This window comes from Coffea arabica, chromosome 5e, assembly GCF_036785885.1.
Source record: "Coffea arabica cultivar ET-39 chromosome 5e, Coffea Arabica ET-39 HiFi, whole genome shotgun sequence".
Lineage (NCBI taxonomy): Eukaryota > Viridiplantae > Streptophyta > Magnoliopsida > Gentianales > Rubiaceae > Coffea > Coffea arabica.
In genome coordinates, this window is record NC_092318.1 from 44,346,422 (window position 1) to 44,361,861 (window position 15,440).

The following is a 15,440-nucleotide window of genomic DNA, read 5'->3' on the forward strand; positions in this document are numbered from 1 at the left end:
AGCTTCAACTAGTTGGAGCCTATAAAGAGGAGGAGCAATACTGGAGCCAGAAAGCTAGATTGAGCTGGCTGCAGGAAGGAGATAAAAATACTAGATACTTCCATGAGGTAGTTAAAGGGAGAAGGAGAAGGAATAAGATAGGAAATTTGCAGAGGGAAGATGAGTCTTGGACCACTAAGGAAGAGGAGATAGTTCATGAGATTACAGGATATTATGAACAGCTTTTTAAGTCTTCTAGAACTGAATGTCAGGATGATATACTGGATGGTATTCCTAGAACCATTACTGACCAGATTAATAGGAATCTAACCAGACCTGTGGGGGAAAATGAGATTAAGGTAGCAGTTTTCTCTATGAACCTCAACAAGGCCCCTGGGCCTGATGGGATGACACCCCTCTTTTTTCAAAAATTTTGGACGATTATTAAAGAGGAGGTGGTAAAGGCTGTCCAAACTTTCTTTCATTCTGGGCATATGCTCAAGTCCCTAAACCATACCATCATCTCCCTCATCCCTAAGGTGAACATACCTACTGATCTGAAACATTACAGACCCATCAGTCTTTGTAATGTTCTATACAAAGTCATTGCCAAGATTCTAGCTAACAGACTCAAACCTGTACTTGACCTGTGCATCTGCAAAAACCAATCGGCTTTCATCCCCAACAGGCAGATTTTGGACAACATTATTATATCGCATGAATGCCTTCATTTTCTTAAAAACAAAAGACAAGGCAAGGATGGATTTACTGCTTTAAAAATTGACATGTCCAAGGCTTATGATAGGGTTGAATGGGGGTTTCTGAAAGATGTTATGGAGAAAATGGGGTTCAATCAGGTGTGGGTGGAGTGGATAATGAGGTGTATCAATTCAGTCTCTTATTCTTTCAATATCAATGGAGAAATCAAGGGATATGTGAAGCCATCTAGAGGGATCAGACAAGGTGACCCCTTGTCACCTTACCTCTTTTTGCTGTGTTCAGAGGGATTATCAAATTTACTAAGGAAAGCAGCAAGTCAAGGGCTTTTGAGTGGACTTCAGATCAGCAAAAATGGACCAGCCATTACCCATCTATTTTTTGCAGATGACACTTTAATCTTCTGTAAAGCTGTAAGGGAAGAAGCAAGGAAGGTGAAGGAAATACTGGAGCAGTATGAGAGAGGATCTGGGCAGGTGATTAATCTGGAGAAATCATCCATTTGTTTCAGTAAGAATACGAAGGAAAGGGACAAGGAGGAGACATGTAGGCCTCTTGCAGGGGTAAGGGTAGTGAATCAAGGCAAATATCTAGGCCTACCCATGGTGATTACAAGAACAAAAAGCCAGGTCTTTGGATTCATAAAGGACAGTATCAAAGCTAGACTAAGCAGCTGGAAGAATAAATTCTTAAGTGCAGCAGGTAAGGAGGTGATGCTAAAGGCTGTCATTAGGGCCATGTCAACCTACACTATGTCATGCTTCAAACTACCAACTAAGCTGTGTAAGGAAATTACAGGATTGATGGCTAAATACTGGTGGGGGGACTCAGATGGGAAAGATAAAGTGCATTGGTGCTCTTGGACAAAAATGATGAAGACAAAATTGGATGGAGGACTGGGGTTTAGAAATCTGCAGTGTTTCAACATAGCTTTACTGGGAAAACATATATGGAGACTATTAAGAAACCCAAACCTGCTCGTAAGCAGAATGCTTAAAGCTAAATATTACCCCAGGACATCCATACTACAATGTGAATGTCCCAAATACTCATCCTGGTTCTGGCAAAGCATTATGGCTGCGAGGGATGTTGTGAAGAAAGGCACACTGAAGAGAGTTGGATCAGGAAAGAGTATCAAAATCTGGAAAGACCAATGGATCCCAAATAGTCCTAATGGGGTACCTACCACAAGTAAACCAAATGATTGGGAGGAGCGTACTGTTGATGAGCTGATTACTAATTTCAGGTGGAACAGAAATGAAATTTTCAGAGCATTTAACAAAGAAGATGCTGAGAACATTCTGAAGGTTCCCATCAGTTTGTCAAGAGCGGGTGACAGGCACTTTTGGATCTATAGCCAACAAGGGGAGTACTCAGTTAAGTCCTGTTATCAAGCTCTGCTAAAGGAAGAAAAAAGCAAGGAAATGGCTGTAAAAGGGGAATCCGACTCTAGTTTTGATGATTCTAACACACTAATGTGGAAGTCTCTGTGGGGGCTGAATATCAAACACAAGATCAAATTGTTCATATGGAGGTGTATAACCAATACTCTAACAGCCAGGGAGACAATATTCAGGAGAACAAGACAAGGATCACCATTTTGTTTAAGATGTGGGGATAAGGTGGAAACAGTTGAACACATTTTGTTTCACTGCACTCAGGCTCAACAGGTTTGGAAGTTAGCTCCGGTGCAGTGGGATGGAATTCAGAATCTAACAGGATGCTTCAAACAATGGTGGGCAACATTAGTGCAAGCCAAGTCTAGGAGAGAAGGAAAGCAGCACATAGCCTTGACGGCAAACATTCTCTGGCAACTATGGAAAGACAGGAATGAGCTGGAATTCGAAGGAAAGGAAAGAGAAGGTGTAAGAGTGGTTCATAAGGCTAATTCAGAGTGGCTGGAGTTTGAGGAGGCTGGTATTGGAAAGGAAGACAGAAGCACACCAGAAACAGAAATAGCTAATTCAAATCTGGAGGAGGAAGAGGTGGAGGTTAATGGAACAGCAGAAATCCAGGTTGTGACAAAAAAGGTAGGGGAGGGTCATAAGCTTGGAATAGGAATTGTGGCTCAGCAGGAAGGTGGACGAAGCAGAGCGGAGTGGGCGCTAGTCGATAGAAGCTCATCTGTGTCTATCCAAGATGAAGCCATAGGAGTAAGATTGGCTCTCATGAAAGCAAGTCAGCTGAGATGGCCAAGGATCAAAGTTGTCACTGCCAACAAAAGGCTTACTTCATTTCTAAAATATGGGACAGGAGATCATCCAAATATGATAACGCTGGTGGAAGATATTATAGCATTAGCTAAGCTGTTTCAAGTGTGCTCCTTTGTTGCAAGGGATATTAGTAATATGAATTTATGTAATCAGATTAGTTCTTATGCTTTAAGCATACGTATGGATGAGGAGAGAACCTTTGTTCCTCCTTAAGTGTCATGGTACACTTGGTACAGTTAGTCGAGCCGTTGCTCAAATATTGTAAAGTCTCTAATTTCTATGAAATATCATCTATCGTTTCCGGAAAAAAAAAAAAAAAAGGAAGACCAATTAAGAATGTTTTGCTACTATAGAAATCTAAATCACCAAATTTAGATTTTGGATCAATATGGAGGACCAAAATAAGATAACAACAGTTTTATTTCCTGCACTAAAAATTAAGATCACACTGCATATTCTTTTCACTAAGCACAGCTCACGTCCATTGTTGTCTTCATTACATCATCTTTCTTCTTCTCTTGACTCATCTTTTTCAAATCTTCACCTCGGCCCTCTTTCTTTCCGCTTCTGCTCAGTTGAATTCAAGGGCTCTACGTCATGAATGACCTTCTTAGTGTAAGTTGATTGTGATTTCTTGTCTAGAATTTGAATGTGTTGATTTTTTCCTATATCATAAAGATTGATCTTGAGTTACTATTCATTATCTTGATTGTTGATTTATTGATATCATGAGGAAGGATACTTAATTTAATGGTTTTTTTTAAACCTCTTATCTTTCCAATTTATGATATCAACATATTAGGGAGAACCCATGTGGAAGAAAAGGTTTAATTTGTTTATTTGTGATTAGATTGCTGAGGGGTTGATGGAAAAGACATAATTTTTAATGTAAATTGTTTGTGCTGTTACTGATCTGGCAAGTTAAGTCAGATATGTGTTTTGTTTGGATCCCAACCCGCAAAAGTAGAGTCTGATAGATGTAGAGAACATTTTTTGGTGCTGAATGATAAGTGTTAACTGCAAAAGTGGTTAATAAACTTTCCTTGTTTGTGTAATAAAGATGAATGTGAAGGGAGAAGGTGAAAAGACTGAAACTTTATTGGTAGCTCATGTCAATCTGTTTGAGCTTGAGTTCTATATGGCTTTCGCAGATGAAGTGACGTATATGTATATAATTCCGTGGTGCACATAGGATGCAAAGAAATCACATTTTCCTCTTCTCCTGGCCTGTTTCAGGATTCGTTTGTTAGCGATGAGCAGCATCCAACCAGAGGACCGGACATTGAGATGGGCACTCGGCTTACAAGGAATAATTCAGACTTGGGAATGGAAGCTTTTAATAAACAGGCATGAAATTTAGGCCTAATTTTTTTTTTTTTTTTTTTTGTAGTAGTTGTTCATAGTGGCTATTAAAACTGGGAGGTTTTCTGTCCCATTTATGTTTTTTCAGTTTTCATGATTGGCCTTTTCATTCTTGTTCTAGATACAAGAGGTTGATAAACAGGTGGACAAACTCTCTGAGTTACTGAAGAAACTCAAGGTATGCGACTTTTCTCAGCAAGGAACTATTCAGCTAAACATTCAGTGTGTACAAGTAATTTTATTTGTTTAATCAAAGGGTTCTATCCTTTTTGTATTTGAGGTGAATTCGAAATTCCTTGGCATGAGACAATTTACTGAAATGATGTTGCTAAAAATTTCTGTTCTTTTACTAGGATCTGTCTTAGGTTTGGACTCTGATTTTAAATCTGTGGCATAACTATGTTTCCAGAATTGTGTGGTTCACAAACTGACATGCACATCTAAATCTTTGAAAACCGATTTTAGAATTGTCGATTTGACGAAGTAGAATTTTTTTTAAAAGATTTTTGGCAAAAATTAGGATTTTCCATCTTAAGAGTTTTGTCAGATTAGAGCCTGCAAGTCAAAGGTGCATAGACATCTGTGTTATTCCTAGTTTACAGAGGAAAATAGTGAAGTTCAAAATTTGCAGCAGGGGCAACTGCCCTTCTTAACCCCCAGGCTTTCCATCATTGGTTGTCTTAAGATAATACCAGATATGTGTTGATCTATCATCGTCTTAAAATTTCTTGCTTGGATGTGGATGAGCTTTGATACTTGGGTTGTCTTCTCCTCCCTTAAAACTTCCCTCTGTTGCCTTCCTTTCTTCCTCTGCTTATCTGTGAGGAGCTGAGGTATCAAGATTGAATATGCCTGGGAAAGGATATGTTCTTCTTTCAGGACTTTCAGGAGAGGTATCTTTTGGCCTACCATGCTATGTATGACATATAAGTTGAAGATTAAAGTTGATTAAATTTTGTGAAACTTATAGTCATTTATGCAATTTGCTGCATAGAAACCAAGGCAATACCGCTGAAAATGCTAAGACTAACAATGCTGGCATTTGTAAGAGAGGATGGAAGAGAATTAAATGCTCTGACAAGGGAAGGTTCCAAGCTTTTATATGATTTTGAATATCAGGATTTCACTGGAATTAGTGCTAATTTGAAGGACATTGAAGTGATAAAATAGAAAGCTTTTTGATATAAATGGCTTGGGAGTCATGGTATTGTTCTAGAAAGTTGATTCAGCATGAAAGGATTAGTATAAAAAAAAGAAAAAGGAACAATTAAGCAACAAGATGCGGTTCAATGCATGTTGTGTGTATTTTCCAACAATTAATTTCTTGCCATGCTCAATTTGATACTCCTGACTGCCAATGGGTCTTCTGTGTGAACACTAACTTTAAAGATCAAATTGGTCAAACTCACAGGGTATGACTGAGAAACATCAAATGTTTGAAAGAGCCTTTGGTATATAATGGCATAGATTTCTTGCTTAATACTACGGAAGGATGAACCTTCTATGGTCATATGAAGTCAGGTTAGAGTCATTTAGGGTCAAGAATGCTCATTTGAATTGCTATTTTTTTCACGGTGTTCCTATAAAAAGGTTGGCTATGTTATTTGAAGCATGGGTTGAGCGTAATGCTGTATTACCTTGTGGCGGGACTCAAAAGCTAGTAGAGCAACATTCTCCTATAAGGAGGCATCTCATGAATGAGGAAAGGTATCTTATTGGAAGGGGAAATATATACCGGTACATTGAAGACTATAATGAAGAATTATAGAAGAATGTGAGTAATTATCATTTTCATCATCAAGTAAATGCTTGCCTTATGTGGGGCACAGAATGCTTGGGAAAGTTAATATCCATGAAAATGCATGAACATCTAGAGATGCATAATATATCTGTGCAAGAATATGTTTGTTTTAATGGTCGATAGTGGATTCCTTGTTTCCACAAGAGTGGAGTATCGTTCTGTATTTGTATTTATGTATATTTCCTGGAAAGTAAAGTTCGCAAGAAACTTAATATGTGCCCAACCTTGTGTACACAACAATAGATATGAGTAAATGTTTGTGTGTTTATACTTCTTGGCATTGTCCTGATTGTTGAATAATGTTCATTAGAGTTCTATTGTTGTAATTTTATGTTTTTTCAGTGGAAATGGTTGACTTTGTTATAGATTGATGTGCTTTTTATCTTGAAAATGAGGTGGTTTAAGTGACAGATGCAAAAATGGGTTTGTAATTGCATCATCTTTGTGCTCTGTCTAAGAACATAGAAGACAAATTTAAGCCTCAGTGTAAAAGGAGAATATTGGTTTTTTGGCTTGTGGTAGTTGTCTGCTCATTAACTATCTTCCTCTGGGTCCACGTACCCATTTCCCAGTCAAGATTTTGGAGCATCCTCATTGTGACACACCTTCTCCAATTTTCATGTTTGCTTTCGGGCTGAATGCTTTATATGCAGCATCCTGCTTGTTAGTAGTTGAGCAGTAACTTACCTGGTCGTACTTTATTCAGCCATTGTAGAAATTCTGTACTTTATCAGTGTGTAGCCATTAATAACCATGAACTTTGAACTTCTAATTGTACACATTATAAGGAAAGGAATGGCAAAAGTTAATGAAGGTGACCAACAGTTATATTATGTTTGAGCCTATATGCACGGGATCCACCTTTGCCTCTCAATGCTGGCATTACTGGTTCCGCTATGAAGACATGGAGTACAAGTTTTAGTTTATTAACTGTGCCTACATTTGCAGGAGGCTAATGAGGAATCAAAGTCAGTTACAAAGGCCTCGGCTATGAAAGGTGGAATAGTCTTTTCTCGTTTACTTCTAATGATCACATATCTTTTAGATTCTGAGTGCTACAATACATTGACACTTTGAGGCATCTAGCTATCTGACGGGCATATGGCTTCATTATTCCAATCAAGCACAGCATATTGATATGACCACAATTTAGTAATACAAGCTATGATGAAAGAAATTGTCAAAAAGCTTAGTGCAGATTGAAGTAAATGAGAAACTGTGTGCTTGCCTCTTTTGTATCATTTGTTTGCAGTTTTTAGCTCTTTTTGAAAAAAAGTTGAATATAAAATGGATCCAATCAATCATCTGGTAGTAATTATTTTATTGTCCTCAAAATTTGTTTATTCTTCCAGCCATCAGGAAGCGTATGGAGAAAGATGTTGATGAAGTGGGGAAGATTGCACGTGGAGTAAAAGGAAAATTGGAAGCATTAAACAGAGACGTAATCATCTATTCATCTTATTTTGGATCTCCACCAGGTTTCAGCATGCATATTGTAACAGGACTGTGAACTCGTTTTTTGTCTCTCCAGAACCTGGCAAATCGACAGAAGCCTGGGTGTGGGAAGGGAACTGGTGTTGACAGATCAAGAACAAATATGACAAAGTTTGTTGTGCTTGCTTAATTCAATTGTCATATTCAAATGGTTTTGAGTTTTGTGCTAGAATGAATGTAAAATATTTTTCTGAATGCAGTGCCCTGACAAAGAAGTTTAAGGACTTAATGATAGAGTTTCAGGTAAAATTACAAGCTTATGTTATTGATTGATAGTCTTTGTCTTTTTTTTACGACAATCCCTTATTCCCTGTATCTACTTTGGGACTCATAAAAGAACATTGTACCAGAATTTGAGACAAAAGATAGATGATGAATATCGTGAAGTTGTGGAGAGGAGGGTGATTACAGGTTTGAATAACTTTAACTTGCACTATTGGCATATCATATTAAGTGTCTTTTGTTTGGTTTGATTGGATTTCTCTTCACCATCTTGATATTATAGCTTCCTGATTGCAGTCACTGGAACCAGACCAGATGAGGAGGTAAGCCTAATACCTGTACTACATTTAAATTGGATAGTACTGGTGGCTTAACATCAATTTTGACTGCGTCAGACAATTAACCACCTGATAGAAACCGGGAGCAGTGAACAAATATTCCAGACGGCTATTCAAGGAATGGGACGAGGACAGGTACTCATGTTTGGGTTTTAGATACGACAAGCATTTGTTTCCTTCTGCAAATGTTGAAGTTGTGTAATCTAATGCTTGTGAAGCTAAAATTTTTGCTTATTTGATAATCTGTGTTTATCCCACCCCGTTCCCCTCTTTTAGATAATCTTCTTGGACTCCAGTTTGATCATCTCAAGCTTACTTGATTCCTGTTATGAAAATAAAATAAGCTAGAAAGAAGAAGATAAATAGGTTTTCTATGTGTTGGTTGCACGTTGTGACCTAGTGAGTTCATTTACTGGTGTCAGATGATCGGTATATCTCTCTATAGGACAACATTGTTAACTACAAACCATTATGGAGTGCCTTGAATGATGGTTCTATTCCTTCATTTGTCAACTCTTTGAACAGTTTTTGGAGGATATAAACTGTTCATTACGTCTAATACTTCTGAGATGCTTTTACTATAGCCCAAGAAAAAGTTGTTTTGGTTTCTCTGTGTCTGGATGCTGCTGACTATTTCTTTAATGGTCTGGGTTTTTTGAAGTCATGGGCCCTGTACCTTAGCTTAAATTTAAGATCAAAAGCACGCTAGAGTATTCAAATTCGTTTGGGCCTGTATTTGTGCTTCTATATACCAATGTGCCCTCTTGTTCTAATAATTCTTATGCAACTTTTTGATTCCATTTCTGAATTAATGAACACTGCCACCTCGTTAAGCTCTGTAGGTAAGAGGCACTTTGTTTTCTAGCCGTACCTTGGCTAAACCAAATCCTGATCATCCAAGACATTTCTCAGCTTTAACTTGTTCTAGAGATTCTGCAAACTTAGTTCCATGTTTTTACCGCTTTAAAGGGAGTGAACAAGGAGGAGTTGAAACCTCACTCAGTTTGATCAAATTGATAAATAGGAAATGGGGCTTCAATTTGTTTAACAGAGTGCAGATGAGCTCGTGTTATTTAACAACTGGAATTCCAGACTTGAGTGTTATAAACACTTTGAGGAGAGAGAGGCGTATGAAGTTATGTGTAGTATTAGGGTAATAAGTGATCATGCACTTGGTTTTTTATGAACTTTTGAACCTTAGAACAAAGTTATTCTGGTAAGGAGCTTGCATACAAAGGAACCTCATTGGGTTGTGCCTGTCTCTTGCCCACATTTCAAATGGTTGAAAATTCGGGGTACTCTAAATAATAACTGACACCAAATGTGTGAAATTGTAATATTACCTTCGACACACAGCAAATTGCCCAGATATACTCTACTATATGAACTAAGAAGTATGGATTTCAATACATGGAACCATCTCCAATGTTGTCTGCCAGTGAAATCATAACATATTGCACTTTCTAGAACCCACAGTGACACGAATCATGTTTGGACTTCCCCTGGATAAACTCATAGCTGTGACTCTTTTCATTGTTTTATATTCCATGGTTAACGTATTAAATATCACGCAAATGGGTTTAACTCAAATTTTCATGGTCTTTATGGAGTATCAATGTCTTGATTTCAGGATACATAGTAAAAGTATGTAAGCATCGAAATAAACCAAAAAAAGGTAGCCTTCTAATGATATGATCATAGAGTTTTCTTACAGCTAAATCACTCCCTTTGTCTTGGAGATATTGATGAGTAAAATTTTAGTAAAAGATTGGCAAAGATTCTGGTGAAGCTGAAACAGTTTTTCTTGTCTTTTTCCTTTCCTGAGCTTCTTAGTTTGGCCATCTCTGAACTTGTATAATTTTTCTCTACTGATTATAAGATGTGGAAGAAATCTTGGGACAAAGGCACAGTCATGTTCTCTGATTCTGATAGTGAATTGGTCCTTCTAATTCATACTCCAATTTTTTGAGGCCTGTATTACCAATTCTGATTCTTAATCTTGCCCAATGTATAGTTGGATGAGTTCTGGATCTTGCCTCTATATATCTCTACACTAAGTTTTGATCATATGCTTGTTATTTTCGAATAAGAGCCTTCATGAGTTCTTCCTTTTCTCAAAATTATTTTTTGTTCTTCACTTGGAAACTTAAAACTCACATTTCGTTTGTTTGTTCCTTCTCGTTTCTGATGTTGTATGCTTTGTATTTTGGACCTGATAAAGACTCGTTGCAGGTGCTAAACACCTTAGAAGAAATTCAGGAGAGACATGATGCTGTCAAAGAAATTGAGAGAAAGCTTCTTGACCTGCATCAGGTTGTTATCTTTAATTCCATAAAGCACTAGAGAGCCTTCTTGTTCTCATAGCCTTTTGTTTGCCCTGCGAGATCTGAACCTTTAAAAACCACTTGTTTGACATGACTGTATTCTGCATCAGATTTATCTTGATATGGCTGTCCTAGTTGAAGCTCAAGGAGACATGCTGGATAACATCGAAACTCAGGTTTCATTTCGATCTTCCATCATTTTTATCGATCTAAACATATCAAGCTACAAACTTCGACGTGAATTGCATCATGCCGTGTTAACGGGGATCTTGTTCAGGTGTCAACTGCAGTCGATCATGTCCAAAGTGGGACAACTGCACTTCAGAATGCAAAGAAACTTCAGAAGAAGTCTCGAAAATGGATGTGCATTGCCATTATTATTCTCTTAATAATAGTAGCTATTATAGTTGTTGGGGTAATTAAGCCCTGGAAGAGCAAGGGTGCTTGAGTTTGAGTCCTTTTTTTTTTTTTGTGCATTCAAGTTGCCTCCATATAGATGTCTGTAATTTTAGTTGTCAGAAAAGCCTCTCACTTCCGGCCATTCTTGTGTGTTTGTGCAGTTTTATCTCCTGCATTGTCTGATTTTCTTCTTCTTTTTTTCTTGTTCTTTATAGTTTCATCACTTGTGTAATATATTTGTTTTCTTGATGATGCTGATTTGGTTTGCCAATTTGTATGTGAGTTGCACAGTTCATCCTTCTATCATGATGAAAAAGTAAGTGGCATTCATTTGTGACTAATTCTTTGAACGTGTCTTGGCTTCTTTAATTTCACAAAATAACAAACAAAGGATAAAAGCAAGAAAGATTTTCTCTTGTGGATTTTTTTTTTTTTTTTTTTGTAAAAAAGGGGAGTAGATAATTTAATTTTCTTGATATGTTTAAGAAAATTGTTCACATATGGTTTCAAGTATGAGCAGACACCGTGTGGTCAAAGTGTGTTCTAACTTCTACATCATCAAGCAAAGACTAAAGAGGTACCTAGTTTCAACCCTTTGACCTCTACCCCAAATATTTACCTGTATTATAAGAAAACCTTTTAATATATTTTTAAACATTTTTTTAAAAAGTTTTTTCCTGATATTTTACAGTCTTTTGTAAATACTTCATTTTAATTGAAACTATAATCATGAAGGATTCAGACTTCAACTTTTGGATCCTACTGATACTCCCTAAAGAAGATGGAATGCTAAAAATTTGTTTGGATTGCGATTTTTTGTACAAAAATTTTTACGTTTTTCGTGAACATATTTTTTAATTATTTTTTTATTCTACATATATCAAATTATTATGATACATTTTTTTTTTCAAAAACTTTTAAAAATAGCAATAAGTACTAATTTATGCAAGTATTTGCCTTCTATCAGTTTTCTATCATCAAGTGCCAAGCATAACCTAACAGCGGAGAAGACTTTAAGTGCTCTCTCCTAAGTCGACCCGGTGATTTTTCTACTAGTAGCTTTCAACAATATTAAGTCTCTCTTGAGTCGACCTAGTGGTTTTTTCATTAGTAGCTTTCAACAATATTAAGTCCGTAATATATCACCTTTACTTTTCAGGTATTTAATCCTTGAGGATGTCGATTTCAGCTATTTTTACTGTCTTTTGAGGATTTCTTTGGGCCAAATCAAAATTTCCTGGGTCAGTGGAAATGGCCAGGTTTTCTTTTGAATTTCAATGCGTATACACAGAAATTAAGTCTTACTTTTTGAAGGAAATGACAATGTTCCAGTCCAATTTGTTCAACACTTCAATTTTTTTTTTCTTTTGTATTAGTAATAAGAAAAAAAAATAAGAATTTCCTTGTAGGTTTTGCTTAGTCTAGTTACTGTACAAATGATCTAGCCTAATGGTTATGGACTCTTTTCTTTAGGTTCAATTTTTGGACGAGATCAAGGGTACGTTTTTGCAATTTGCATCTATTAATCATCTACAGTACTTAATGTTTTACCTACTTAATTCTATATGAGTTGAATATTGTTCAGCATTATGGTCCAATTTGACCTGAATCAATTATAATAAGTAAGCAATTACTTCTTTAATTCTTTTTATTTAGAAAGAGACATTTGCTGGCTCTCATTTAAGGTACGGATTTATCCTGTTCTTTAGAAAAGAAACTTGTTTTTGTCCACCTTCTGATTCCCCCCATCACCAAATTTTCTTGATTTATTTCTTACATCCACATTTGGTTCATTTTTATGCAGATAAAAAAGTTGTTTCTATGAGCACCCTTGAAGATGAGACTTTTAAATATTCTTATTTTTTTAAAAACGCTCACGGGGAAATATAATTCTTGCAAAACCTCAAAAAATAATTTAGAAGTTACTTTTTTCATTTTATTTTTTTTCAAGTTGCTCTGAAAAAAAAAAAATTAAACCCAAATAGAATTAGCAAATCATAGCTCTAAAACATAAAATCCAAATTTTAAGCAATGCTGATCAATAGTTATACCATATCTTGCATCAATATACTCATATTTTCTTATTTTCTTGTATAACAAATGAAAGTACTATGGATATTTCAAGTGGCCAAGGGTAGATGAATGCAGGTTCACTTCAGAGCACAAATTAGGCTTTTGTACTATATAAATTATTCTTCAAAATAAATTTTGGACCAAAACTTTAACTTAAATTTCATTTTTTTTTGGTTAAAATATGATTTTCTACTTAGCTCTTTTGATTTAGAGAGAGGTTATTTCGTTTGATTAAAAGAAAATCATATTCCAATGCTATTTCTTAACCTTCTCTTATAAACCTCAAAACCTCTATCATTGGGTCCTGTTTCTGGCTCTATAGGTCAAGAATATGCATTATTTTGGGTGTAAACCAACCCAAGAAAAGATACTATATTAATTGTCATAATATATATGTACATGTTTATCTATATAAATCTTGAAGGAGTATATGCATTTGTGTTTTAACATGAATTTCTTCATTTTTCTTGGGACTAAATGCTTGCATTTTCATGTGGTTCTTGAAATATTCTGCCCTCTCACATGGCCACTCCTTAAATTTAGCCATGTAAAATTCTAGTTTTTTTTTTTATCCAATTCTTAGTGTGTGTCTGTGTTTTTATTGCTTTTAATTTTCTTTTTCATTTTTTTGAGGACCATTGCAGCATTTCTCTATCTAAGACTTCTTTGTTTTGCATATGTAAGGCTTCTTTTTTATTAATTTGTCCATAAAAGTGAGGAGGATGACAGGTGCAATGTACCATACTTATTTAGGTTATTAAATTGGTAGGTTGTAGCCAATTTCAAATTGAATTGGCCCATCAATAGTTGTTTTTTATTTTATTTTTATTTTTTATGAAAGACCCATAAATAGTGGCTACACTACAAAATTGTCAAAATTTGTCCAACCAGGAATTCATCAATGAACACCACTATAGTGGTCATCAACTACATTTTACACAGTCAATCATTATTTGTATTTTCTTTACTTTTTTCAATATATATATATATATGCATATATACATATTATGTTGGTAAGCTATATATATATAAACTTATATAGCTTTAGCTAGATAAGAATACACAAATCAAGGGGTAAAATTCTTGAAAAAGTACATAACACCTCTTAACTAGTAACTGCCTACACCTTTTGCCAACTTTGTTATACTATAATTTATGAACTTTCAATTAGTCTTTTGTACTCATCATCCTGTAATACCATTTTACATGAGAATCATTATTTTTTTTTGCAACATAATGTGGAAATCATTCAATAATGCATCTTATCTTATGGAGTCTGCTATTTAGGATTTGTTATTTCTGTCAGAGTTTGCCTGGAGCTGCATGATACTAATTTACTCATCTAATTACATTTTTTAGGAACATAAAGAAATTAATAGCTAGGTTAGAACAAATATACTAGAAAAACAATTCTCATGTTGCTTTTCTGAGAATTTCTGTAGATTGAGATGGTCTTCAGCCACCCTGTACAATTCATTCTTTTTTGTAGTATTAGCAATTGGTCCGAGAAAAAATTGCATCCACTTTCTGCACTAATTGTTGGATGATTGATGTTTTAGGCTCATTGGTACGTTTTATGGTATCTTTGCAGGTTAGAAATGCTGTGGACCATGTGCACATGGGAACAGATGCTCTTCAAACTGCTAAGAATTTGCAGAAGAAATCAAGGAAATGCATGATGATTGCCATGATTTTGTTTCTGGTTATTGCAGCAATAATCGTATTATCCATCCTGAAACCTTGGAAGAAATGACAGCAGATCAAACAACTAATGGTAACTCTAGTGCTAAATTTGTTGTCCAGTTCTCTTGTTACACATACCACTTTCTCACATGTATGGTATCCAGATTCTTTTGACTTCTTCATCTTCCCAATAATCCCAAGATGCCTGTAAAATTATTATCAGAGACAGCCTCCAATGAATGAATATAACACAAGAATTTTTTCGTTCCAGTGCTCTCAGAACCCCTAAGCGTTTGTTTCTTCCTCAAAAGAACAAATTCGTGGTAACATGCACTTTTTCTTTTCCAGCTGAGTTCTCACATCAATTTTTCCCCTATTACTCAGATGATCTGACTTAGATCAGACAAGTCTAAATTGTTTGGTTATTGTGGAGAATATGACCAAATCATAGTCTACCTGCTAATTCTGGACACTCCTTGCATAATCTGGAGTTAACTAGTTTAGTTTGCTTTAAAAAGCAAAAAAAAAAAAAAATTGGCGATGTATGAAACTTTAGAGGTAGCTTCTTGAACCATTTGGCATTTCTCTTATTGTTTGAGGACAAAAGATTTGAGCTGCTTCTAAAGCCTAGTTATGTGATAAAAACTACAAGGGTACTGGGATCTATTTTATGTATTGCAAAGGAAACTTTGAGTATCTGTATCCAGCTTTTTTGCATTATCTGAATAGTGGGTACAAATACAATCTGTGGCAAGTATTCTAGGAGAATCATCCATCAAAGTACATTTGATCTTTTTCAAAGTCATGATGTGGTTGCTGAGCACTGATTGCAGGA

The 15,440-nt window shown here is 35.7% G+C and overlaps 1 protein-coding gene across 1 annotated transcript; it reads left to right on the forward strand.

Annotated features, from left to right (window-relative positions):
• Positions 1-3,364: 3,364 nt before the first annotated feature.
• Positions 3,365-11,150, forward strand: LOC113743331 (syntaxin-132). Its single transcript, XM_027271309.2, has 13 exons — positions 3,365-3,524; positions 4,146-4,256; positions 4,393-4,449; positions 7,021-7,069; positions 7,425-7,513; positions 7,604-7,677; positions 7,767-7,809; positions 7,917-7,977; positions 8,086-8,111; positions 8,184-8,261; positions 10,359-10,439; positions 10,561-10,626; positions 10,728-11,150. The coding sequence occupies exons 1-13, from the start codon at positions 3,507-3,509 to the stop codon at positions 10,896-10,898; spliced, it is 924 nt and encodes a 307-aa protein (XP_027127110.1). The 5' UTR covers positions 3,365-3,506; the 3' UTR covers positions 10,899-11,150.
• Positions 11,151-15,440: the final 4,290 nt, after the last annotated feature.

Excerpts from the sequence above, each read along its gene's own strand:
- LOC113743331 (XM_027271309.2), top strand. Across the intron at positions 4,450-7,020 it reads AGTTACTGAAGAAACTCAAG|GAGGCTAATGAGGAATCAAA; the intron begins GTATGCGACTTT and ends CTACATTTGCAG. Across the intron at positions 7,810-7,916 it reads ACTTAATGATAGAGTTTCAG|AATTTGAGACAAAAGATAGA; the intron begins GTAAAATTACAA and ends ACATTGTACCAG.